Source organism: Oncorhynchus mykiss, chromosome 5 (genome assembly GCF_013265735.2).
Source record: "Oncorhynchus mykiss isolate Arlee chromosome 5, USDA_OmykA_1.1, whole genome shotgun sequence".
NCBI classification, from domain to species: Eukaryota; Metazoa; Chordata; class Actinopteri; order Salmoniformes; family Salmonidae; genus Oncorhynchus; species Oncorhynchus mykiss.
The window spans coordinates 62,873,959-62,899,080 of NC_048569.1; the positions used below are offsets into that span (position 1 = coordinate 62,873,959).

The following is a 25,122-nucleotide window of genomic DNA, read 5'->3' on the forward strand; positions in this document are numbered from 1 at the left end:
ACCACGTTGGGTGATGACAAGGAATTACAGAGAGCAGGACTGGGAGGTTTATGAAAGGAAGATTTATGTGTTTTTGTCTTGGAATGTCTGAAATGTATAATGAATACAAGGGCAATCCTTTAAAGGGCTACAAGCAGCAAACTGCAATTCAAACTAAATAAGAATGTGTTATACATTGCCACTTCATATGAGTGAAATTGCATGGCCAGGGTATAATCCATTCAATTTTCCGATCCCATTCCAGTACTCCACATACATTAGAGACAATAGCAATGCTGTTCTTAAGGCTAAGCTAGCTGACCCCCACCAGCAGTCTATCAGAGCCAGCCTGACACCTGCTATGTTTAATGAGAGCAAGGGACAACTGGAGGCATGGTGTGTGTTTGTGTTTCTGTATAGATGTGTGTATGTGTGTAAGTATGTACAACAATGTGTGAGTGCATGTGACAGGAGGGCGGCACACACACATTGGCATGGTCCCTGCTCATTTCAACCCTCTCGCATGCCACTCTGTCGCCAGCGGGGCTTTGTGTGGTCACATACCTCCACCATGGCAGACATGGAAAACATTCATAGACCAGTAAGGCCAAGAGATTAGATGGCTCCTCATAGGCTCTGGCTCTAATAATGCTTCAAATTCAATGGTGCCATGTTGCCGCAATTTAGCATCTTTGTCTTTGGAAAAAATGCATGCCATGTATCACCATACTATCACACTATCATTGGTCTCTTGCACTATTTCGTTGATGGCGCCGTTTACGAGTGGGTGCATGTCTTAATGTGTGTGTGTGTGTGTGTGTGTGTGTGTGTGTGTGTGTGTGTGTGTGTGTGTGTGTGTGTGTGTGCGTGTGTGTGAGTGCGTGTGCGTGCGCGTGTGCGCGTGTGCGTGTGTGTGTGTGTGTGTGTTTGTGTGCATGCTAGTACCAGAATGGGTGTGTGTGAAAAGAGAAAAGAGGCATGACAGGGGATTACTTGTAGAACTAGCAATGGATCAACTGAAACACAACATTGACTGAATGACCAAAGCAGCTGTCTTTGAACAGCTGCCCAACTGAAAAGATTTGCTAGAAACAGGAAGAAAAAAAACTATGAGGATGAAGCAAACGAGGCCTGTGAGGCCTTTCACAATTTCCCAAGTTTGAAAAATGCATGCTGGATTAGGTACCCTTTTACTGGACATTCATATCGGCTTCAAGGGAGTTTCACAGGATGTTTGAATAGATGCATGTTCTGTACTACACTGTGAGTACAGAACGTACTGTAAGCATGCTACCAAACTAAAAAGCACAAATCCAAAATCTACACACATGTCCAACAACCCAAACTAATTCAGAGCAATGCAACAAACTGAATGGAACACATTTGTTTTTTCAGATATTCCATAGTGTTTGGTTGCTTGGCTTCATGGAATTTACAGGCTGGGGCGACTGCCTTGGTGGCACAGTCAGCATGGATTTCCTGTAGAATGTTAGTCAGATTGAGGCCTCTCTCTCTCTCTCCCATTCGCTCTCTCTCTCTGTCCCCCTCTCCCTCTGCCTGAGGCTTTCTGGCTGCTCTAGATCTCATAAATCAGCCGTAGCACAGCCCTATCCTGGAGCTACCACGCACAGACATCCTGGCAAGGTTGATCACACTCACATCACTTCGGCCTATTTGCAAGAACCAACTGATAACCAAACACATTTTATGGGGCCCCAGCACATGATCAATCTTGTCGGGGAACGCCGTTCATGTGCTTGCAGTCTGAGTCTGAACCACATAAAAGAATTGGATGAGGGTAAACGCATAAGAAGGCTTTTTCTTTGAAGGTGTTTTGATGCTGGAGTTTCAGCAAACTATGTCTGCAGGGTAAAAATGACAGAAATTAAGCTGTGGAGCTCACTTTACCCTTCATATTTGTCAAGAAAGATATTTTCCTTAATTAAATAAATGAATTGTATGACATGATAGTATGGATCTAAGACTAGGTGCTGCAAATCAGTGTGTGATTGTAGAAGTTGGGGGTTGGAGGTGAGAGAGAGATGTGGATAGAACATGACAACACATAGAGCTCTCATTCACTTTGTAAAGCGGTCCACATGCTCTGTTAACACTAGTGCATGGCCGTCTACACCATTGCGTCTGTCTGTCTGTCTGCCTGCCTCGCAGGCCTTTGGAGAATATGGGATGCCGTCCAAAGGCGACACATGTTGTCAAGCCAATGAATGTCTATGAGTGTGAGTGTGTGTGTGGGTGTGTACAGTACGTGTCTGTGTGTGTGTGTTTGTGCATGTTTGTGTGCATGCATGTGAATGTGTTTGAATCTTTTTTCCATTCTATTCTATTCTTCTTTTTTTTTTCTTTTAGAAATGCCCTACCCAGATATGTAGGAATTAAAGAACATTGATCACTACTAATCAAAGTGCCGATTCTTTTAACGGACAGCTGTTGTCATATGCTTTAATTCCCAGCTATCTCCCCCTGTATAGCAGAACAGCACTTAGTCCACCAGTTGAGGTTGCAGGGGAACGAGGGTTAACTGTCTCTGCCTGGTCCAACTGCCCATACAGCATACAACAACGCACACATAGAAATCCAAGGTAAGTTACATTTTTTTCCCTCTGACATTGCTTTCCAACCAATCAATCACTGTCAGATGCTGTACTGAAAAGAAAATACTAAACGTAAACTGTTGTTCATGACATACACTGTGAAAATGTAATTCTGGTCAGGGTCAATATTTGGCAATTTTGTATCTTAATTCATTCCTGCCAGTACTGAACAGTAAAATATGACTAAAAACATCAATCCTCCTATGTCCATTCGAGTCCTTCTGCCCCTCTGGCTATACCAGTAGCTGATGACAATATGTGTTGACAAAATACATGTACTACCTCTCTGCGAGAAAGGAACGTGACTGCTTAGGGGTGACTATGATGTCTCTTTATAGCGAATATAAGAAACATCTGTTAGAAGCCAAGAAAACGACAGTAATATCCATTTCCAAGCAGTGAACACTGAATTCTTTACACGATACCCGGATCCTGTATCCTCAGTATTGTATTCAGTCAAGCAGCCCTGATCGGTGGGAATGTTTCCCCAAGACTCACAGTTTTGGGTTCCTTGCCCCACACAGAAGCATTCTTTACATGCCTCCAGAGGTAAACCTTGGTGAATAGGGATTAGTAAACTAAATTTACACACTAGTCTCATGAGTTACCGTCTGCCTCTCCATCTATTCCTGGTCTTGGACTGTTGTTTGTGTGAGCTACGGGTGGGAGAATAGCCTTTACTCATGTCAGATAGACCAGTTCTGAAAGACTATCAGATTGATAGGCTGGGCAGAGTCACACAGTGACACATTTTGAGTTCATGCCATGTCACTTCAGGCATAGAATAGAGCACATTGCAATGGGACTGAAGGGTAGAAAAATCGCAACTCCAATGAAAATAAATAAATGTGTAGGATTGGCCCCACATGGTTTGTAGAATATGGAGAAACTTACTTGAACTGTCACAAATGTCAGCTGAATTGTTAGACACTGAGGCCAAAAAGTAATGTGGTTGCAAATACAAAATAAATCTGTTTTATGGCCAAAGGTGCAGTGAAATGTGGTTTTAAATGTATACCTTGTTGTTAGGAGTTTGGCGAAAAAGGAAAATATATATGGAGATGGGCAATGGAGAGGAACATTTTTCCCCTATTGTCTTAACCTTCATGTTTGCTTAATGCTTACCCATGTGTGGACAGGTCATGGATAAGTATCATGGCACTCAGTCAGATGTTTACAGTTTCTGCAGGAGAAGAGAAAAGAGAGCGGTAGTAAAAAAGGAACGCAGAAGAGGAAACCTTGGGTCCTTGGTGACAGCATGGGGCAGATGCGGGAGGCTATAACTCTCTCTCTCTCCGGGCTGAGGGAGAGCTTGCCTTCTTAGACAAATGGACTAACACACACAACCCACATCCCTCTTTCCACCTCCCTTACCTGTTAATGTAGGAAACACTCAACTCCGGAGTTGGAGAGGTCTGTGGTTTGAAGGTTCAATGATAGAACACAATCATGCGCTAGAGTCGATTCTTGGAAATATTCAACAATGTGTACATATTTTGGATTAAATGTACCTTTCCTAGTTCAGCTAACCCATAAACAAGGCAACATACTGTATATCCAATCCGAAAGAATGTATGTAAATTGGGAAGTGTTTTTTTTTTCATTATATGTCGGACCCCAGTAAGACTACCTGTCGCCATTGGCATCGTCTAAAGGGGATCCTAATAAATCAAATCAAAGCTCGTAACATCGAAGAAAAGTGTGGTATGGATCACGGTCATTATCGTTTTATTCACTGGTGAAGCCTTTTAGAGCGAATTGTCCATCATTTCCTGGCGGAAAGAGTGTCATTACAAAGCAAAGCAATTGGCTATCTGTCTCTACTATTCAGCCTGCCCTAGGAGTCCAGATGAGGAGGAGGGGTGTCAGGAGAGGTGGGAAGTGGAAAGCCCAAGCATGTTCTAGCAAGGCAATGGAAATCAAATCAGCTTGCGACCTGCATATGGCATAATGGCATTATCAATAAAGTACTGAAAGTGCTATTTGTGGTTGTGTTAAGTCTGTTTTTCAACCCAATAAATGTTTCTTGCTTCATCACTATCTATTTCACAGTCCTTGTAAATATATATTTGTTGCAATACCTAATGAAAGGGAGTGCAGGGCATGCAAGGTACTTTGTGTTTAGATGACAGTTGAAAGATTAGGGAAGCTTCAGTGCTGATCTGTCTGCATGTTACACACACCTTTGCTAATCCTCCCACACATACCTCCCACCTCAGGGGCCCCGAAGCTTACTGGCTCCTGACTCACCTGCACTGCAGATACACAGGTAGTGTCAGGGTCAAAGGTGAGATCCCCCCTTTACTGTGGTCGGCCAGGCCATGCTGCACTCTCTCCCTTCAGGGCAATGGAGAGGAGGTCCCTCTGTATTCTGCTCTGCATGTATTTGCTCCATCATCCCTCATCACCCCCTGACCTAAAATCTATGGTTACCTGTCAGTTGACTATCTATTGAAAGGCACTGAGCTTGACGCTATATCAACTACATTTGTTCTGTTGGAAAGGGGGAGAGAATTATTGCAAGAGAATAACAGAATTGAGAACAGGGACACTTCGGTGAAATTATTTACATTTTCAGTTTAGGATTAGATTTAGGGTTCATAGATAACTGTATTTCATTATATACAACGTTTTCATTGTAGGCCCCTAGTCAAGATAATATCAATATGTTTTATCTACTGTCTGGATCAACAGTTAGTCAATGCAAAGTGCAAACGTATTTTTTTCAGATAGGAGATGTGCAATAATGCCCTCTCTCATGACATAACCGCCTTCACAAGACCCACAAAAAAATGAATCTGAATAATCTGGAGAAAAAAATATTCAAGCAGTCCTATGACTAAATCATTTTCTGTTGAAAACCAGTGACCACACAACGTGGTCAAAAAGCACAGCCTCTGAAAGTAGATATACAGCTCCTTGATAACAGCTTATGTTGACTCAGGCACACGCATTGCCAAAACACTGTAAACAGATGCACGCATGGCCTGCTATGGAGAGGGCTGCAAGCAGCTAGAAAAACACTGTGAGGATCCCCCTCTGTGCTCTGTCAGGTATCAATCAGGGCTCGTAAGTGGGATCCTCGAGAGGAGATGCTATCAGGACAGCCCTGTACACACTCACACTGCTGGATGTCTTATCTACCTACAGATAACAGTCCCCTCGCTGTGAGTGGCCTGCCCTGCATCATGAAGCCATGCTCTCCCTACTGCTGCTCACTCAGAGACTCACACTCACAAGGTACTAACTAGGCCACTTACCTTATACAAGAGCCCTTTAAAAGAACATTTGAGCACTCTCCACTTTAGAGTGCAGATCCAACTTTTCTAGACCCCTTATCCCATGGGCTAAAGGTCCCAAAGCTTCTACGCATGTGCGGTATTCTCTATTTACGCAAGTCTCTAATCTACTCATATAGAACAGGCTACTCTGGTGAATGGTGCTTGTTTAATAACGTTCAACCCAAGCTGATAAAACAAGTCTGCAATATCACGTTATGATAGTATTGTACATAACGGAACCAAATATAATAGCATAATATAATGTTACTGTAAGACAAAAAACACCACCTAATTTCTTATGAGATTTTAGGACGATTGTGCAAATCGTCACATTTTTCCTTCATGTGGCCACACTCAACAGCTCGTGCCACTAGGCAAAATATGTGATTTGATAGAAATATACAGTGCGGTTACCTGCGTAACCTACGGCCTAAATCTTACCCCTCATATTACAGGTGTATCAGAGAGTAAGCATTTCTCTACATTTTGTTATCAGATTCTATCCCAAAAAATCTGGGGACAATTTCAGTGGACAAAGTTAGTGTGAAACAAACCCATGTTGTTTTGAATCATAAAGTTTTAGATAAGGATTTCTCTAAACAAGAGGTGTGTACTAGTTTGTAAAGGTTTTCAGGAGAGCACTGGCCCAGTTTTCTGGTTTCATCCAGACCACAGCGCAATGGACCTAGTAACAAAAACAAGCACCACGGTGTGGAGCTGGTCCCGCAGTGTGAGGACCTTAATGAGGAACATGTGGCGCTGCCCAGACACACAGTCAGAGGAAACCCAATCCCCTCTCTTTTTCTTCCCCCTCTCTCCTGCTCCTGCACACTCCCCCCCACCTTCTCGTTTCACTCTCTTCTTCTCTTTTACGCTACAATTGCCAGATTCCTGGGGATCTTTCTCTCACTGTCTGACTCTCAAAACCCTTTCCCTCTTCTTTAATTCCAGTGTCCTTACTCATACTACTCATTCTCATCAAACCCCATGTTTTCGTCAGTTACTCTCTCCTTACTCCTTTTCTTACTCCTTTTTTTACTATATATTATCACTCTTCCAATCCCTATCTTTGCTTCTTGCCAAAATGCCTCTGATCCCTTTCTCTTTATTTCGCTTGTTTCTCCAACTCACAAATGGAGCCCAGCTGTTCCTTCTCACTGGCCCGGCATTCAGGCCTGCCGTGAGGCGGATGGCTAATTTTACCAGACTGACCTCATTTTTCTATTGTATTAGAACAAGTGATCCAGTGTCGGGAGAAATGTACTGGCTTTAAGAGGCAGAATATGCATATTTGCTGGGTCATGCAATGCAATATGCTCAGAAGGAAAGGGGGAAGAAAGAGCTCTTTCTCTGCCTATCAAGCTCTACGGACCATCTATAGGGGGTCTCTTTCATGTGAAGAATTCATCTGGTCCATCCATCTGGATGGATTAGCTGTTTGCTTCACTGAGCTATGTTTGAATGATTCACAAATTAGGGCTGTAACGGTCATGGAATTTTGGATGACGGTCATTGGTCGGCCAAATCACCGCGGTCACTGTTAAAACCGTTCCAATAGCAAAAATATGTCAAAATGTTTCTTCTCTTCCGCTCCTGACTGCATGGGCTGTCATAGAAATAGAATGAATAGAACAGGCATCCGCATTCAAGTTAATGATGTCATAATGGGTGGACTGGTGGCCATTGTGAGTGTACCCATAGGAGCAAAGCAGGAAGTAAAAGCAGGAAGTGTACCCATCAATATGGGTTTTGACTAGGTGGTATACAGCTGCGACAGGAAGTGACTTTTTCATAGCAGGTCAGGAGAACCTACGCAACAAGTTAGGAGAATTAACGTACAGTAGTAGGTTAGGATAATTTAGGCTCTCCTAACCTGCTACGAAAAGTCACTTCGGGGCGTAGCTGTATTTCATCTAGTCACAACCATCAATATGTGCTGTGATTTGTTGAATCAACTCAACTGACATTACATAAAATACATTCCATTGCATGAGCAACACATAAAATTAAGAATTAGAATACTAGAATGGACATCAATCAATCAATCAAATGTATTTATAAAGCCCTTTTTACATCAACAGCTGTCACAAAGTGCTTTTACAGAAACCTAGAATAAAACCCCAAAGAGCAAGCGATGAAGATGTAGAAGCGCGGTGGCTAGGAAAAACTCGGAACCTAGGAAGAAACCTAAAGAGGTACCAGGCTCTGAGGGGGACCAGTCCTCTTCTGGCTGTGCCTGTATAAACAACATTTATAATTATATGATCATATTTTACGTTGACAATAATTCTATTACACAATTTATGATATATCACAACTTCATTTTATTTTCCTGCATAAGTTAAATCAGGATTATGCCTCTACTGCCATTCATTCCAATTAGACTTATCCCTGACCAATATGGCTGCCATTTTCCACCCATTCTGGAACTTTGAGGGTTTATGACATTGTCCCTCCAGTAATTTAATAGGATCTCTATGTAGCCACATCAGTTAACATCATTCGAATGAACATTCTACACATGTCACAAAACTAGGCAGCCATTGCGAGTATACCCATGAGTTTACCAGTCAAATTGCCATGGTTATAGGTTCCAAGTCCGTTCTATTCCTTCTATTTCTATGTGTGCTGCTGCAGGGAAGGGGTCATTGTCTAGGGCAACCGAAGACTTGTTTGCTACAACACCCTGCTTGTTTCAGCAAGGAGTAAAGAGTCCATGTTACCGCAAAAATGGACTTAGCCATGTGAATGGCCGGCTGTCCCGTCTTCAGTCAGCTGTTTGTTCTACAAAAAAAATCATAACGGTCATGACGGTTGTTTTATTTTCATGAGGGTCTTCATTCATAACATGGGTTACATGGTTATACGGTAATTGTGCTATCCCTAGTGAAAGTCATATCAATTCTTCAATGGACAAAGAGTCTACATTTATTTTGAGAGGGTCAGTTCACAATTCAGGACAAACCTGGAGAAGTGTTATCATTTACAACTGACGTCTTGGAGTTATTGTTTGGATTCAGTTACTGAAGTAGGCTATAGAGAAAATATAAACAAGTGAAAAGGGCAGCACTATGCATGTTGTATTGGTTGCTCTTTAAAGACGCAAATCACAAATTGCCCCAAATGACTTTTTCATAAATACATATTCAAAAATAATTGTATTTGCCTTCATTCACAATAACTATTTTTTTTTTCTTGCAGAAAATGTTGTCTACAGATCCTGAAGATGAGCATTTTGAGAGGTGAGAGACATCCTGAAACTTTGTTAGGAATATGCACATGCCTTGCTACGGTCTCATGTCTAAGAGTCCTAATGACTATCTGCAAAACGGTGCAGCAGGGAGTTTGAAATGTGTCCGTAGTAGAGAACAGCCATGAAACAGATCAAGCCCAAAATTAGCTGAACAAACATAGTACGTTGACCCTCGCGGGACAGACTTGGCACAGTGTATCAACTGTGGTGGAGGAGGCCCTTCTGACAGAACAGAACAATCCAGACGTTCCACTTAGGTTGAGCTGTCTTCATTTCCCCCTCCAATATATATATATCAACCCCACATCAACAAGGACTATGAGGACCTTTCACAAGACTGACAGAGCACCTGAATCACACCATTTTGTGGGCCAGAGGAGCCAGCATGTGTATAGAGAAACCAGTGATCCAATACCTGTCTGGGTTCAAGTTTCAAGTTACAAGTTTTTAGGATACGCATGGTATACATCGTCCAATTAAATTCTTACTTGCAGGTTCCTTTTTGTCAGTGCAACAACAATAGGAAATAGTAAAACATAAATGCCAGTAGAATAGAATAAACATTTTAGCATGAGTATAATACAGGCACAATTTATAGTCCAATATTTACATGTGTATTGGGGAAGTGGTGGGGGGCAAGTGTATAAATGGAGCACAGGAGGTTGGTGGCATCTTAATTGGGGAGGACAGGCTCGTGGAAATGGCTGGAGCAGAGCTAGTGAAATGGTATCAAATACATTAAACACATGGTTTCCATGTGTTTGATGCCATTTCATTCGCTCCATTTCAGCCATTATTATGAGCAGTCCTCCCCTCAGCAGCCTCCACTCAAATTGAGCAGTATAATAATTCAGTTGCTTCTAATAAAGTAAAAAGAGGTATGCAGCCCGGCGCACAGAATGTTCAATTTGTCTGAGTAAATTCCGTTTTAAATCCAATTACAGAATTATGCTGAGTATGATTGTTGATCGTCTTTACACCAATATTTGATTGGCTAATTAGTTGTCCATTAAAAACCCTACATTTACATGACATGAGAACCACAGAAACACAGTGGTGGCCATGGAGCAAAACCCAATGATTCTGCTCCATGCAGATGGACCTGCTTTGCAGCTGTGGAAATGAAAGACGAGTGTCGTTCAAGGCAAGGAATGGAAAGTTGGCCACAAAAAAGAGAAAGAGTAACATACAAGTTGCTAACTGAAAATGTAATGGAAAAAATAATAGCACCAGTTAGCTGAGAGAAAATAATTAATGGAGAATGTCTCTCCTGTATTGTGAGTGTTCAATTAATAAGCTGCCCATCTTTATGGAGATATAATACTAGGGGGGAATGCTACACATTGACCAGATTTACCATCTCTGGCAATGTTTAGTGACCTCAGGTATGAACAACATCCAGGGTAACATATGTAAACCCATATGTATGCATACCAGTGGAGGCTGCTGAGGGGAGGACGGCTCATAATAATGGCTGGAATGGAGTCAATGGAATGGCATCAATCCTGTGGTTTCCTTTTGGTTGATACCATTCCATTGACTCCATTCCAGCCATTACAATGAGCCTCCACTGATGCATACATGATTGTAGGTCACCACTGAGTGTGTATGACCTGCTTCCCCAACAATTTTTCAACTTAATAGCAAAGCGACAAGAGTATCTTCACACGGCGAGCTCACTCCCTCATGCTGTTCATATGCCACAAATATGTTATTCAAACCTAGGGTAATTTACTACCACATAATGCCTAACTTTGTTATTCATGCTAGGTGTTATGACACCATTGTTCTCCTGGGTGAGCATTTTCTTCAGAAAGTAATGTAATGATTTAAGTGAAGCAGAGAGAAACAACAGGGTTGTTTGCATTGGGCCATTTGCTCTCCAGCTATGTTGAGACTCAGGGAGATCAAACAGGACAACTGCCACAGCTGAATGCTTTATAGTGCAGAGAGGGAGCTATGTGGACAGAGCTACAACTCCTATCTCGAACTCTCTCCTGAAAGAGGTTTACTATTTCTTTCAGATAAATCATGTAGGCTGCAAACATCATGTTTTAGTTGTAAGTGTAATTAGATGTGAGAAAAATGTATTGTCATCAGCCCTATCCTGGCCGAATACTTCTTATAACTGGCTACCAACTACTACAATGATCATTTCGAAACGACTTCATTGTCTTTAGAAACACTTTCCATTGGCTTAGTCCCAATGTCCCATGATTGCCATAAACCGCATTATGTAAATATAAAGTGGTCAACGAATAATTAGTATTTCATTGGCCAACAACCACATCTGAGCCCTGTCTACTATGTTAGACCCCTCCCACGTAGAGCCGCCCTGAAGACTGGGCCCTTTTTGAATGACAGCGCAGGGGAAAGAATACGAATGTTTGTCTAATTTCACGCAGCTACAGCGTCGATGAGCAGCAGTCGAAGAACTCCATTCTAACTGAATGGATTGGCATGGGGAGAAGCGGACCTCAAAACTTGGCTAAGCGGCAGCTTTGGAACTGTATTACTTTTACGATGGTTTTACTTTCGCTGCTGCTCCGACCAGGTAAGGCAACATATTATGTATGTTCTCCTGTGTGCATGCAAAACATTTTTCCCGCACCCAGAATGATTGATGGAAGACTTTCTTGGCTGTGTTAATGGTGCGAGACTAGTTCACAAAAACACTTACACTTTCGGGAATAGTTATGAACTGAAACATGGGACTGTATTTTGTTTACCCTGTATATTGCTGTTAATTCGGAGTTATAGTTCAAACAGTGATTTGTTACAAGTTAAGTCGGTAATCAGCGAGCTAGCTTGCTGCGTGCCTAAAACGGGCAGTTAGCGGCTAGCTAAACTACACGATTTAAGTTTGCTAACCGTTTGCTCAAAGTATCTAGTTAAATGCATTATATCCCGAACAGTTTTTTTTCACGGTCGAAACTAGCTATAGACCTAATGATGTATTCACACACGAAGTCTAAAATAAAGTTTCACGTTACTTGTAGAAGTTGGCTAATTAAGCACATTAGCATTTAGCTTGCTAGCCCTTTGACGTCGCATTTGCAAATGTGTATTCGAAAATGTTTGTAAAGTAGCGACACATGGCTAACATGTAAGTTAGCTTGCTAACTGTTAACGCCGTGGATAGTTTTAGTCGATGGTGTCTTTAAGTTCACGCTTCATTTGTTATTACAATGCATTGGTCAGACTTTTCGGCCTCTGAACGTGTCCATCGTAACTTTAAAAAACTTCGGCCCGAGCTTTGTATGCATGAGCGACACGACACATTGTGTAAGTGTGGTGATTTGTTAGTTTGAATAACTTTCGAAGGTATTTGAAAAATTACGTAATGCCTAGTTAACGTTACAAGTTTAAGTCACAAGAGTTGTTACAGATAAATACATGGGGATTTGAGACGAATGTGTTTTTGGTCCAATCGTTTCGTGATATATTGTAGTGTTTTGACAATTTTCACCGTAGATCCTTAGATGAGCTTCAGATAAAGTTGGACGCTATAAATTCAAATAAATGGAATTGCATTGCAACACAGTATCCTATAAATTAGTAATGTTAGTATTAGTTGAGTTTTAAATTATTACTTCCCCATAATGTTGTAGACTGCTATGACATGGTTATTGTGCATTTTGGTTGGTGTATTCATGTACATAGCAGGATGCGTAAGATCATTGTTATAGTACTGGATATGCCTTGTTTACATTCTAAAGCCACCCTCTTATTTTGTTTCCATTAAATTGTTCTCACGCGCCTATTGACATTTTTCTCCTATGCAAATTCGTCCTATTCTCTTAATCCTTTCCCTTTTCCGCACATAGTTTTCACATTGCGTCTTGTCAAGGTCTAACTAAAGCCTTTAGAGATGGACGTGTTTGTTGATTGCGCTGTGATTGCCAGACGGACAACATTCTAAGCAGAGTTTGGTGACCTCCCTCCAAGCACATGGATCATTGGTGGAATTTAGAAGAGGGATGTAAAATGCTTTTAAAATGACCTCACACGACATCTCACTTTTGATGAACAGTTGCCGAGACCCATGTAGGGCATTAGTCACTTGAAAATGTTTTCACACAGTTTTGCAACCAGTTATCTTTCCCCACTGTCTAGGGAAAAAAATCAATAAAAATGACAAGATTTGTATTATTGTAAGCTCATCATGCCTTTAGGTAACAGTCTGGAGGCCTAGTGTTAATTATCCGATCTTCTGTCAATGTGAATATGATTATTGTTCATAGTTCTGATTTTAGTCTTGTTGAGGCTGTATTATTAAAGTGGATGTAATGTATGTGACATTGTGTGACACGTGCACAGGTGAGGCAATAAATGAATGTCATGCAATGCACCTGTCACCTCAAGATAAGCCTATGGGCTTCTCAAACGTGAAACATCAGAATACATAGTCTCCCCCAAAACATATTTACTGCCAGATACACAGTGCTGAGTAATAACTTAACACAGGAAGTGCTGAATTTATACGATCCTGACTGGGTCTTACATCCTTGCCTTCGACCAGCTGTTAGTCGGTTGCTGAACAAGCACTGCTCTTTGTGCAGTTCCTCTTGGGTCTGAAGTCAACCTCATATACAGTGGGCATGTGCACCTTTATTGCGCCTCCTGTTGGTCAAGCAAAATCCAAACCACATTCATCACCCTTTAGCAAACTAGATTGGCTTCCTCCAGCAGTGAAGCACTGTTATTTTTGTGGTAGTTAGTTGTGGGGGCTATTAAGTTTTGACTGATTTTGTTAGACGGGGTATGGTACCATGTCCCTGTGGGCTGGCGCATTTGGGGTTTAAGTAGCAATTTTTTCAAATGTGAACTCGATATGTGGAATAGTTTAACTGTCCTGCTGCAAGTAGCTGGGTTGTACAGCTGATGTGTTAACTCAGAAAATTAATTATAACAGTTATTAAGCAGTGAATAGACTTGCCCAATTACTGTGATTTCTATTGGAAACCTATTTTATATGGTCGTTTAGAGTAGTGTTAAGCAGTTTTTGCATCCTCAATTTTTCATAGGAAGAGTTCAGACAAACACATTCGTATACACCACCATTTAACTAGTTTCCACTTCGGTGTACACAATGGTTCATTATCTAATTAAATGACTTTCCTCACATTTTTTTGTTTCTGTTCACCTGTTGTTGGCAATGATAAACATGTAACACCTGTCCCCTGTTTCCTCCCCCCTACAGCACACTGCCAACAGTGCCGGATCCAGCGCTGCAATGCGGAGTACGTGGCCTCTACCTCTCCCTCTAGTGGTCTCCAGGAAGACTCCCTGTCCGATGTGGACTACTGCATTGCCTTGCGTGCCTACGCCCTGTGTACCCGCCGCACAGCGCGCAGCTGCAGGGGTGACCTTGTCTACCACTCGGCCGTGTTCCGTATCAAAGAGCTCTTCACCCAGCACAACTGCTCCAGCGACGGGCCCACCTCCTCGGCCAGGGCCACTAGCACCTCCAGGCCAGTCGTGTCCGAGCTGTGCGACTACGAGAGCCGCGTGCTGGCCTCGGGCCCTGCCGGCCAGGGAAAGAAGTATGCCCACTGTGGATTATTCGGGGACCCACACCTGCGGACGTTCCGCGACGAGTTCCAGACCTGCAAGGTGGAGGGGGCGTGGCCTCTTATCGATAACCGTTACCTGTCGGTGCAGGTGACCAACGTACCTGTTGTCCTGGGCTCCAGCGCCACCGCCACCAGCAAGGTAGGCCAAGTCATGGGTTCATGTATGGTGGTTTTGCTGTCAGTAAAACATAGGGCCCCAATCATAACAAAGGTACCTGAACTGTATGTCACACATTACATTTGAAAGGAGACTGACACGTATATCTCAAGTTAGGTTCTGTCTGCAGTGACTTTACCTCTCCTTTTCCAGACACCAGGGGAGAAGGGCTACTTAGTGGTGTTGGATCACAGACATGCTTGAGCGCTCTACCTTTAACACATGGGTGGTCAGTCATGTGGTAGTGATTAACGCTTGCCCCAACAGTTCCCGCTCCCACAATTGGATTTAAAAAATAAAGTTCTCCACTGTATTAAAATAATGAACAGATTTTTCTTGAAATATGGAATCATTTGAAAAATAATTTGATTAAAATATATCTATTTCTACTGATTTTGTTTGGTTTATCGTAATACCATTTTATCCTCAAGTCGACATTTAAACCTGGTTCTTCATATTGAAGGCCACGCTTGGAGCTTGTCTTACTACATTTGTAGATATGAACTGGATGAATACAACACTTGGTAGACACTAAAAAGTAGGGCTAAATTTAGACTCGCTTAGGTTACTATGCCACATTTGCTCAAATAATCTGGATTCATTAGTGAATTTTTCAACTCATGTAGATTACAAGCAAATACACAAAGGATTGGGTCTTGGACTACCTAGACCTCTGAGAAGCTCAATAGACCTAGGCCAAATCATCTAGACAGGCTAGATTTGATAAAAGTGATAATGACTGGTCTGACAGTTTCTTTCAGATCAGTTTGCTGAACCTGGAGAGCTTTTGTAAATAACCTATGCTAGATTGTGTATGAGTTCGAAGTAAACCAAACACTACTAAAGGGAGAACAGATTTCAGAGCCAACTATTTCAAATGATAATTTTTTGTTCATATGGGTGGAGGGAATGCAACGCCAATACCGCATGCCCCCACCGTCCGCTTGAATTGGGGCAACTGTCAGTACAGAAAGGAAAATCCTTCATCAAAATACAGTATCCCCTTAACTGTGAAGTGAACCATAGCCAGCTCTTTGACAAAGCCGTGAAAATGTTTGCGTAGTACTAAAAATCCAGACTCAACTCCAGAGTCGTGTCAGAGCTCTGGCACAGTGGCAGTTGTGGTGGATGGTATTTCTGATTTTCTGGGACTATCAGACAGCTGGGTTTGTTTTGATCCATCACTCTTGTATGGCTCCATACTCTTTCTTACATGTGGCATGGCTTATGACATTTACAGTATTTATTTTAGATTGCACAGATTAATGTGGGAACACTCATTAGTTGGCCTAGTCGTTTCTTTGGATTTGGTTATTATAAGTTAGTGGTCCAAGACCTCACCAATGTGTTGCTGATGCTTTCTAGTCCATATTTACTGGAAAATAAGTATAATTTCTGCTCACGGTGCATTCCTTCCATCAGATTACACAAAAGCTCTTACACCTTTTCTAATAGAAAGACTGGAGTTTGTTTTCAAACTTTAAAATTAACCTTTAATGTCATAAAAAGTTAAGGTCCTGCTGACACACTGTGGCTCAAAATGGTACTACACCTGTTGAAGGCCTCTGATGGCATCTGCTGCTTAGTAGTTAGTAATCAGGGTCTATGCAGGATAATGCCTCAACAGCTTTTACCATCAGCATAGAACTATAATAACTATGTACTAACAGTTGTCCACCAAACAATACTACAGAAAGTAAGATTTTGATTTCAATGTAATCATTAATTGACTTTCCTTTGTCTTGCCTTTTGTCTCTTCATTGTTCTCTTCCAGATAACAGTGATCTTCAAGTCGTACCACGGCTGTACAGAGCAGAAGGTGTACCAGGCTACCACCGAGGACCTTCCCTCTGCCTTCCAGGATGGCTCTCGGAGTGGCGGGGAGGGGGGCAGTCTGTGGATCGTAGAAAAGGTTGGCTCCGGGGGCCGCCTGGTGACGATCCAGGCCCGCTACATTGGGACGTCCATCATAGTGCGCCGAGTGGGGCGCTACCTTACCTTCGCCATCCGCATGCCAGAGGACACCCTTGACTTTTCTGAGGAGAACAGTGGGCTGCAGCTTTGTCTGCATGGGTGCCCTCGCAACGAGCTCATCAAGGAGCACACGCTGGGGCGCCAGCCCCTTCACCCCCACCTCCCGGGCTCCGGGTCTAACCCGGAGCTGGGGCCCCTACTGCCCCCACATCAGATCTACACAGTGGAGCGTGCCACAGCCAAGTGCAGGGAGACCCTGCAAGTGGAGGACATATACTTCCAGTCATGTGTGTTTGACCTGCTCACCACAGGGGACCCTGAGTTCTCCATGGCAGCCTACGGGGCTCTGGAGGATCTGAAGGCCCTTCCTCCCAGCAAACTGAAGCAAAACTCTCCCAGGACTCCTCATGTTCAACAAAACAGAGGGGGGCTACACACGTTGGCCACAGCCACCCCCAGTCTGGTCACACTCCTGCTCCTGGTTCTACTGCTTTTGTAAAGAGCGAATACAACACGCAAACAAAGTGGAAGTGATGCCAGCTTGAAGGAGTTTTTTTGCATTTGTGAATGTTGTAGTTCTTTTCCTGTCACTAAACCATTTTGTAGGATTGATCCCTCAAAGGATACCAGTGCTTCTTGTTCCCCCCCAGACACACGTTGGCTGCCAGCTTCTACCACTTAATTGAGTCTGAGCCTGAATGCACGCAATCAGGTGGGATCGGTGGTTAAGTGCGTAATGCACTCTCTATTTTCACACTTGTAAATTGGATTAAGACAGTTACAGGATGCTTAAATGGGAAATTCATCATAACGTGGTTCTGTGCACCGGCTGTAAATGCATCTTATCAAACATATTAGTGAATTTCATATTTTGGGGGAATACATCAAGATGCACACAATCGTGTCAGATATTATCAGAGAACGCATCAGGCTTACGTGTAAATAGTCTATAGTGCAGGGACTTCTGGAATGTGTATCATTAGGCACTTAACGGTTAACGCTCCAAGTTTAGTTCCTCAATGTTGTCATATTTACTGGAAAATGTTTCTTACATGGGATGATCCAACAACTAAACGAAAATACTACCTATCCAAATGTATTTGGGTTTTGGTGTAATATTCTCAGTACTTTTCACTCCGCCCAAGTGTGATCGCATTATCAGTTTGGTGAAACACTCCCTCTTCAAGCTGCTTGGCTTCCAGTTTTTTTAAAGGTAAAGAAACAATCTCTATATAATAATAATATATTGAAAGAGTGTATGTTTTATATTGTGTACATTTGCCTGTGTATAGATTGTTTTACACTTGTTGTGATTAGTTAGGTATTTTTGAATGAACTAATGCGTTTTACCTTATCTGTAATTTTCCATATTAAAAAGTGTTGGACACCATCTTTGTATGTCATTTATGATTAAGCTTTCAAGAGTCGATGTCTACAGCACAAGGATTCAGTATGTGAGTGGGACCATGGAGAATATTTGCTAGTGTAAATCTGTCAATTCTGAGTAAACTAAGTCTTCCTAAAGGGTTGCAATTTATATTTAGCATAGGCCAGTGATTTTCTACATACAGTGCCTTCAGATGTAGTTGCTCCTTGACCTTACATTTTGTTACAGCCTGAAGTTAAAATGGAATACATTTAGATGCTTTGTCACTGGCCTACACAGTTAAAATGGAATACATTTAGTTGTTTTGTCACTGGCCTTCACACACTCTTGATGTCAAATGTGGGATTGTTTTTAATCTTTACAAATTAATTAAATGCTGACGTGTCTTGAGTCAAGTATTCAAGCCCTTAACCTAAAACACAAGGCCAAATCTATGATTGTTCCTGAGTTTGACTTAAATCTATAGCAAGACCTGAAGGGTTGTTTAGCAGTGGAGGCTGCTAAGGGGAGGATGGCTCATAATGGCTGGATTGGAGTCTGGTGTGGTATGAAATACAAAGATTGTGGTTTCCATTTGCTTGATCCCACGCCATTCCAGGCATTATGAGCCGTCCTCCCCTCAGCAGCCTCCACTGTTAAGCAATCAACAATTTGACAGAATTTGGGGAATAAAACTGGCAAATGTTGCACAATCCAGTGTGGAAAGCTCTTAGTTTTACCTAGAAAGACTCGGTTGTTATTGCTGCCAAAAGTGATTCTAATGTATTGACATTTTTAATCCCACTTTGTAACAACAAAATGTGGAAAAAGTCAAGAGGTGTGAAGACTGAATGGAGGCACTTCATGTAAGTCTTAAATGAGTGAAACCAATAAAGCCTTTAATTGATAGTGGAAAAACCTTTTGTTTAAAAAATAAGTAAAAATTGTCATTGACAGACTGCCCACTTTGCTGTTTTGGGTAAAATAGAAAACTTTCTAGAAACACCCAGGATATAATGTATTTAAGAAAAAGGCAGGTGTTCTGATTGTGTTGCAGGATGGGAACATCTGTGTCGTGAACCGTGTGGAAGGGATTTACGTGCCAACAGAAAAGATAACACATGTCTGCTGCGCACTGGAGCCTATTCCACAGATTGACAAGCCAGGGATATTGATGGATTTCCATCTAGCCCACTCAACAGGGCTCATGTTAACTGTTCTGGAATTAATTTATATTCAGCCAAGTGGGTAACTAGTATTTATAAAAAATAAATGTTTCCGAGATCTAGGCCAAATCATTTATACATTTTGACGTATGAATTGGGACAGGGTGTTCTCTCCAAGTGAGAGTAAAACCAGGGGCGTCATTTGGCCTGGGCTCCAGGGATTCAGCCCTGGATGTTTTTGATCCAGCCCCAAACCTTTCAGTCTGAGTTTCCATAACCAAATACATGTTTTACTGACAAATGTTAGTGAAAAAAATTAACAATACAATATACTGCACTAGGCAGTAGCAGGCACTGCAAGAAGCCCCTGGAGTGATGCGGTGCCTGCTGTGATTGGTCGCGGTTTCTCAACACAGTGGACCACTCGTCCCTTGACCCCACCCCTACAGCACCGGTTAGATGTCAATGTGACTCAGCAAAATGCCCCCCTATGGACGGAAGCTGAACTTTACTAAAGCATTTTTAACCCTGTTTAACATTAGCAATGTTGAGGAAGTAGAACTGACAAAATGAATCATAGAGGTCCTCTAACCTGTTCCATTCTACAGGTTAACATGTTTGGCTCGTGTGTTATTTCCATATAGGTTATGTAACTATTTATAACTGGCTATTATGGAATTGGTGAAATTATTTAATTGAGCTTTTATTTGTATTTCTCTTTATTTATTTGACACTTACTTTTTCTGTTGATTTTGCAGTGTCGAGAGGTCAACCTGCAAGTAAGTATTTTATTGCACTGTGTACTCCATGTTTATCATGTCTATATGACAAATAAACAAACTTGAACTTAGAAGAGAAGGGGGGGCCAGCCAGAAAGAGAGGGGAAAAGATGGCCAGCTTTGTGGTTAGATTGTAGGTGGACAAAACATTGAAAAATACATAGGCCATTAAATTATGTGTCCTGTTATGTAATCTAAAAATCTCACATTAGCTGGTAGAACTGACAAAATCAAACGAAACTTAGAGTTCTTATAACTTATGCCATTCCAAAGGTAATCTTTTTTGGGCTCATGTCACTTTATATTCATATAGCCTACAGGCTACGTAGCTTCTTATCTGTCGTGTTTGGAGTTGTGTTGCGCTGTTATGCGGAAATATCCCTATGGGGTTAGTTAGGGACCATTTGATAAATTACACAATGTACATGGGACAATATGTAAATATTCCAATAGCTCCAAATTTCAATGACATAAGAACCTCAAACCAACTATAAATTGTAGAAATGTATAAACAAATACTGAATGCATTTAATGAGAAAACTAAAAGGTGTGCAGCATGAAAATATTGTCTAATTTACATTGTGTAATTTATTGACGGTCCCTAACTAATCCCGGGGCTAGACTATCCAAAGCCAAAGTCAGGTTGCACACCAGTCAGCTAAAGCTAATTGAGAAAATAATTTGGCTAACTCTTCCCACCTATGAACACACTCATCAAATCACACCCTGAAACCAACACACGTTTGAATTCAATCATAGCTGTTTGCATTTCTTAATTAACCAAATCTAAAAGGAGGCCAAATCAGGTCGTGCCGTCACCCTTTAAAACAAATTAATGACATGTTGCACCTCTACCTTGATACCTTTCAGATGAGCCAAGGACAGAAGAGAACAGCAGACCAGTGGAGCATTTAGAACAGCAGCAGCCAGAGACAAATGGAAGGGAAGACAATGATTTAGGTGACCCTGATACAGGCCAAAACAAGTTAAGTTACCCCAGTATCCCCTTGACCGTTTTGGATTGGAAAACTAAAGAGACACTCGAGAGAAGACAAAGAGACAGACAACCGAAGAGTAGGATATGATGGAGAGAGACTCTACAAAAACATAACAGTCCATAACAGAAGAGGATAGACAAAGAACACAGTAAGAAACAAGAACCTGAGACAGCAACAGACTGTCACGATTCTTCAAAATCGAACCCAGAAGCAGACCAGGACAAGGAGAGTAGGAAGAAGGTGAGAATTTATTTACAAGTGAATGTGAATGGGTAGATATATCCAGGTGGTGTAGCGGGTAGCGGTGGTGAGTTGATGGGAGTAAATAGGTGGATCCAATGGGGAAGCGGAATCCTCTGACGACCAGGCGGGAATGGGGTAAATGATCCGGGTGAGTAATGTTCATGGCTAACGATCCGGCAGGGAATGGATGTCAGGTCAGAGCTTTTGAAGGGGAGAGGTGATGATCAGGACAGGTGTGCAGATTACTGATGGGATACAGGTGCGGGTGAACATCGATCTCCCAACAAGCTAATTCGCCCGGCAACCAGACAGGGTGCGTTCCAGGACACCGGAAACACACTCCAGGAAAGAAACACAGGCAAACACAGACTCAGGAAGCGGGATTCGTGACAGTACCCCCCCTCCGACGAACGCCACCGAGCGGACTACCTGGAGCGCCAGGGTGCAGGCGGTAGAAGTCACGAAGCAGGTCGTCATCAAGGATCTGACGCCGAGGAATCCAACTTCTCTCCTCTGGACCATATCCTTCCCAATCCACGAGATATTGGAACCCTCGACCCCGCCGTCTGGAGTCCATGATGCGGCGCACCGTGTAGACAGGACCACCTCCGATCATCCGAGGAGGAGGAGGACGAGGAGGAGGGGGCAACAGAGGACTGAGGTGAACCGGCTTGAGGCAGGAGACATGAAAGGTGGGGTGTACTCGAAGCGTTGCCGGCAATTTGAGTCGGACCACAGCAGGGTTAATGATCCTCTCCACCACAAACGGACCAATGAACTTTGGTGACAGTTTCCTCGACTCAGTCCGTAGAGGAAGATCCCGTGTAGCCAACCACACCTTATCTCCGATGGTATAAGCGGGAGCAGGAATACGGCGACGATTCGCCTGGATCTGATACCGGTCAGAAACTCTAAGGAGAACCTTCCTGGCCCGATGCCAGGTCCGGTGGCAATGACGAATGTGGGCCTGGACAGAAGGGACCGAAATATCCCTCTCCTGAGAAGGAAACAAGGGAGGTTGGTATCTGTACAGGCATTGGAAGGGGGACATCCCAGTGGCAGATGAAGGAAGGGTATTATGGGCATACTCGACCCAGGGTAATTGAGATGACCAAGAGGTGGGATCAGAGGAGACAAGACAACGCAGCGTGGACTCCATCTTCTGGTTGGCTCTCTCCGCCTGACCATTAGATTGGGGGTGAAATCCAGATGTGAGACTGACTGTAGCTCCAATGGCCAAACAGAAGGATTTCCAGACAGCAGAGGTAAACTGAGGACCACGGTCAGAAACAATGTCACAGGGCAACCCGTGGACCCTGAACACCTCCCTAACCAGGATCTCGGACGTCTCAGTGGCAGAAGGCAGCTTGGAGAGGGGAACAAAGTGGGCAAACTTGCCGAATCTATCCACAATGGTCAGAATAACCATGTTACCAACAGAAGAGGGCAACCCCGTGACAAAATCCAGGGCCAGATGCGACCAAGGTCGTCGGGGAATAGGTAGGGGGTGAAGAAGCCCAGAGCTGGCCCGATTGGTACTCTTATTCTGCACACAAACAGGACAAGCGGCAACAAACCTCGGGGTATCTTCTCCCATGGCAGGCCACCAAAATCGTCTGCGCAGTAGCGCCATAGTCCGAGCAACACCAGGGTGACAAGTTATCTTGCTGGCGTGGGACCACTGAAGGACAGCAGAACGAACCGACTCAGGCACGAACAACCGACCGGGTGGACCGTTACCGGGGCCCGGGCTGTGTCCGAAGAGCCGCCATCACCTCCTCCTCAATCCTCCATGTAACGGCTCCCACGACAACGTTCTGGGGAAGAATCGTCTCAGTCTTGGCCTCACTCTCCTCCGTCTTGGAGAACATCCGGGACAGGGCGTCCGCCTTCCCGTTCTTCGACCCAGGTCGGAACGTCAGGGAAAAATTGAAGCGTCCAAAAAACAAAGCCCACCGGGCCTGACGAGAGTTGAGACGTTTAGCCGATTGCACGTAAACCAGATTCTTGTGGTCAGTCCAGACCACAAACGGTTGCTCCGCTCCCTCCAACCAGTGACGCCACTCCTCCAAGGCAAGCTTCACAGCGAGAAGCTCCCGGTTACCCACATCGTAGTTTCTTTCAGCTGGAGAAAGACGACAAGAGTAGAAGGCGCAGGGATGGAGTTTACCGTCAGTGGAGCTACGCTGGGACAGGATGGCGCCCACCCCCACATCAGACGCATCCACCTCCACAACGAACTGACGGGAAGTGTCAGGTTGAGAGAGAATCGGGGCGTTGGTGAATCGGCTCTTCAAATCTAGAAATGCTCGGTCTGCCTCAGGAGACCAACAGAACTTTCTGGTGCAAGACGTCAGTACAGTTAAAGGGGCGGCCACCCGGCTGTAATCACGGATAAACCTCCGATAAAAATGTGCAAACCCCAGGAATCTCTGGAGCTGCAATCTCGAACCGGGCTGGACCCAATCCCGAACCGCCCGAACCTTCTCTTGGTCCATCTTGATCTCTCCCCTGGAGATGATGTAACCGAGGAAGGACGTCGTGTGGGCGTGAAAATCACACTTCTCAGCCTTCACGAACAGACGGTTCTCCAATAACCGCTGCAGGACCTGCTTGACATGTTGAACGTGGCTAGAAAGCTCCTTCGAGAAGATGAGGATATCATCCAGGTAAACGAACACAAAAATACCAATCATATCTCTCAGAACGTCATTCACCAAACTTTGGAACACAGCAGGAGCGTTGGTCAGTCCAAATGGCATCACCTGGTACTCGAAATGTCCCATCGGAGTATTGAACCCAGTCAACCACTCGTCCCCCTCTTTGATCCGAACCAAATGATAAGCATTACGTAAATCAAGCTTCGTAAAAACCGTAGCACCCTGTAAAGAATCGAAAGCCGAGCTCATCAAGGGCAGGGGATACTTGTTCTTGACCGTAATATCATTCAAACCCCGATAATCAATACACGGTCGAAGAGTGCCATCCTTCTTGCTCACAAAAAAAAAATCCTGCTCCCAGAGGTGATGACGAGGGCCGAATGAGACTTGCAGCTAGAGACTCCTTGATGTAGGTCTCCAAGGCCTCACGTTCAGGTCGAGAGATACTGTATAACCGTCCTTTGGGAAAGGCGGCTCCAGGAAACAGATTAATCGCACAGTCATAAGGTCGGTGGGGAGGAAGGGACTGAGGCTTCTGTTTACTGAATACTTCTCCCAACTCGTGATATGTTTCTGGAACCAGGGACAAATCAGGAGGAGCAGAGTCACTGACCTGACTGGAAATGGCAGGAGAACAGGCAGTCCTAAGACAGTTAGCATGACAATCAATGCTCCAACTAGTTACCTTACCCGTCACCCAATCAAACGAGGGATTGTGTTCCTTCAGCCAGGGGTAACCAAGAACCAGAGGAACATGGGGCGAGGACAGAATGAAGAAGGAGATAAACTCTGAATGATTACCCAACAACAACATCTTAACCGGTTCAGTCCTCATAGTGACCCGTGCCAGACTACTGCCGTTCAGAGTGGTTGCTTCAATGGCTTCCGGCAATTGCTCCTTGGAAAGCCCCAGCTGTTCCACCAAGTCAGCATCAATAAAGCTGCCATCAGCACCTGAATCGATAAAAGCGTTCATCTCTAAGCTCTGATCCTTATTCATAAGGGTCGCAGGAAAACGGGGTCTGACAGGATTGTTAAGAGGTTGAATCTGGCTCGCTAAAATTCCTCCCAAAACTAG

General features: G+C 43.5%; 1 protein-coding gene across 1 annotated transcript; it reads left to right on the forward strand.

Moving 5' to 3' along the window:
* Positions 1–11,442: 11,442 nt before the first annotated feature.
* On the forward strand, positions 11,443–18,222 carry LOC110524278 (repulsive guidance molecule A). Its single transcript, XM_021603770.2, has 3 exons — positions 11,443–11,679; positions 14,329–14,840; positions 16,633–18,222. Exons 1-3 carry the CDS (start codon positions 11,586–11,588, stop codon positions 17,329–17,331), a joined length of 1,305 nt encoding a protein of 434 aa, XP_021459445.2. The 5' UTR covers positions 11,443–11,585; the 3' UTR covers positions 17,332–18,222.
* The last annotated feature ends 6,900 nt before the right edge of the window (positions 18,223–25,122 follow it).

Coding starts and splice junctions, on each gene's coding strand:
- LOC110524278 (XM_021603770.2), top strand. CDS start 11,586: ATGGGGAGAAGCGGACCTCAAAACTTGGCTAAGCGGCAGCTTTGGAAC. Junction 11,680..14,328: donor TTCGCTGCTGCTCCGACCAG/GTAAGGCAACAT, acceptor TCCCCCCTACAG/CACACTGCCAACAGTGCCGG. Junction 14,841..16,632: donor GCGCCACCGCCACCAGCAAG/GTAGGCCAAGTC, acceptor GTTCTCTTCCAG/ATAACAGTGATCTTCAAGTC.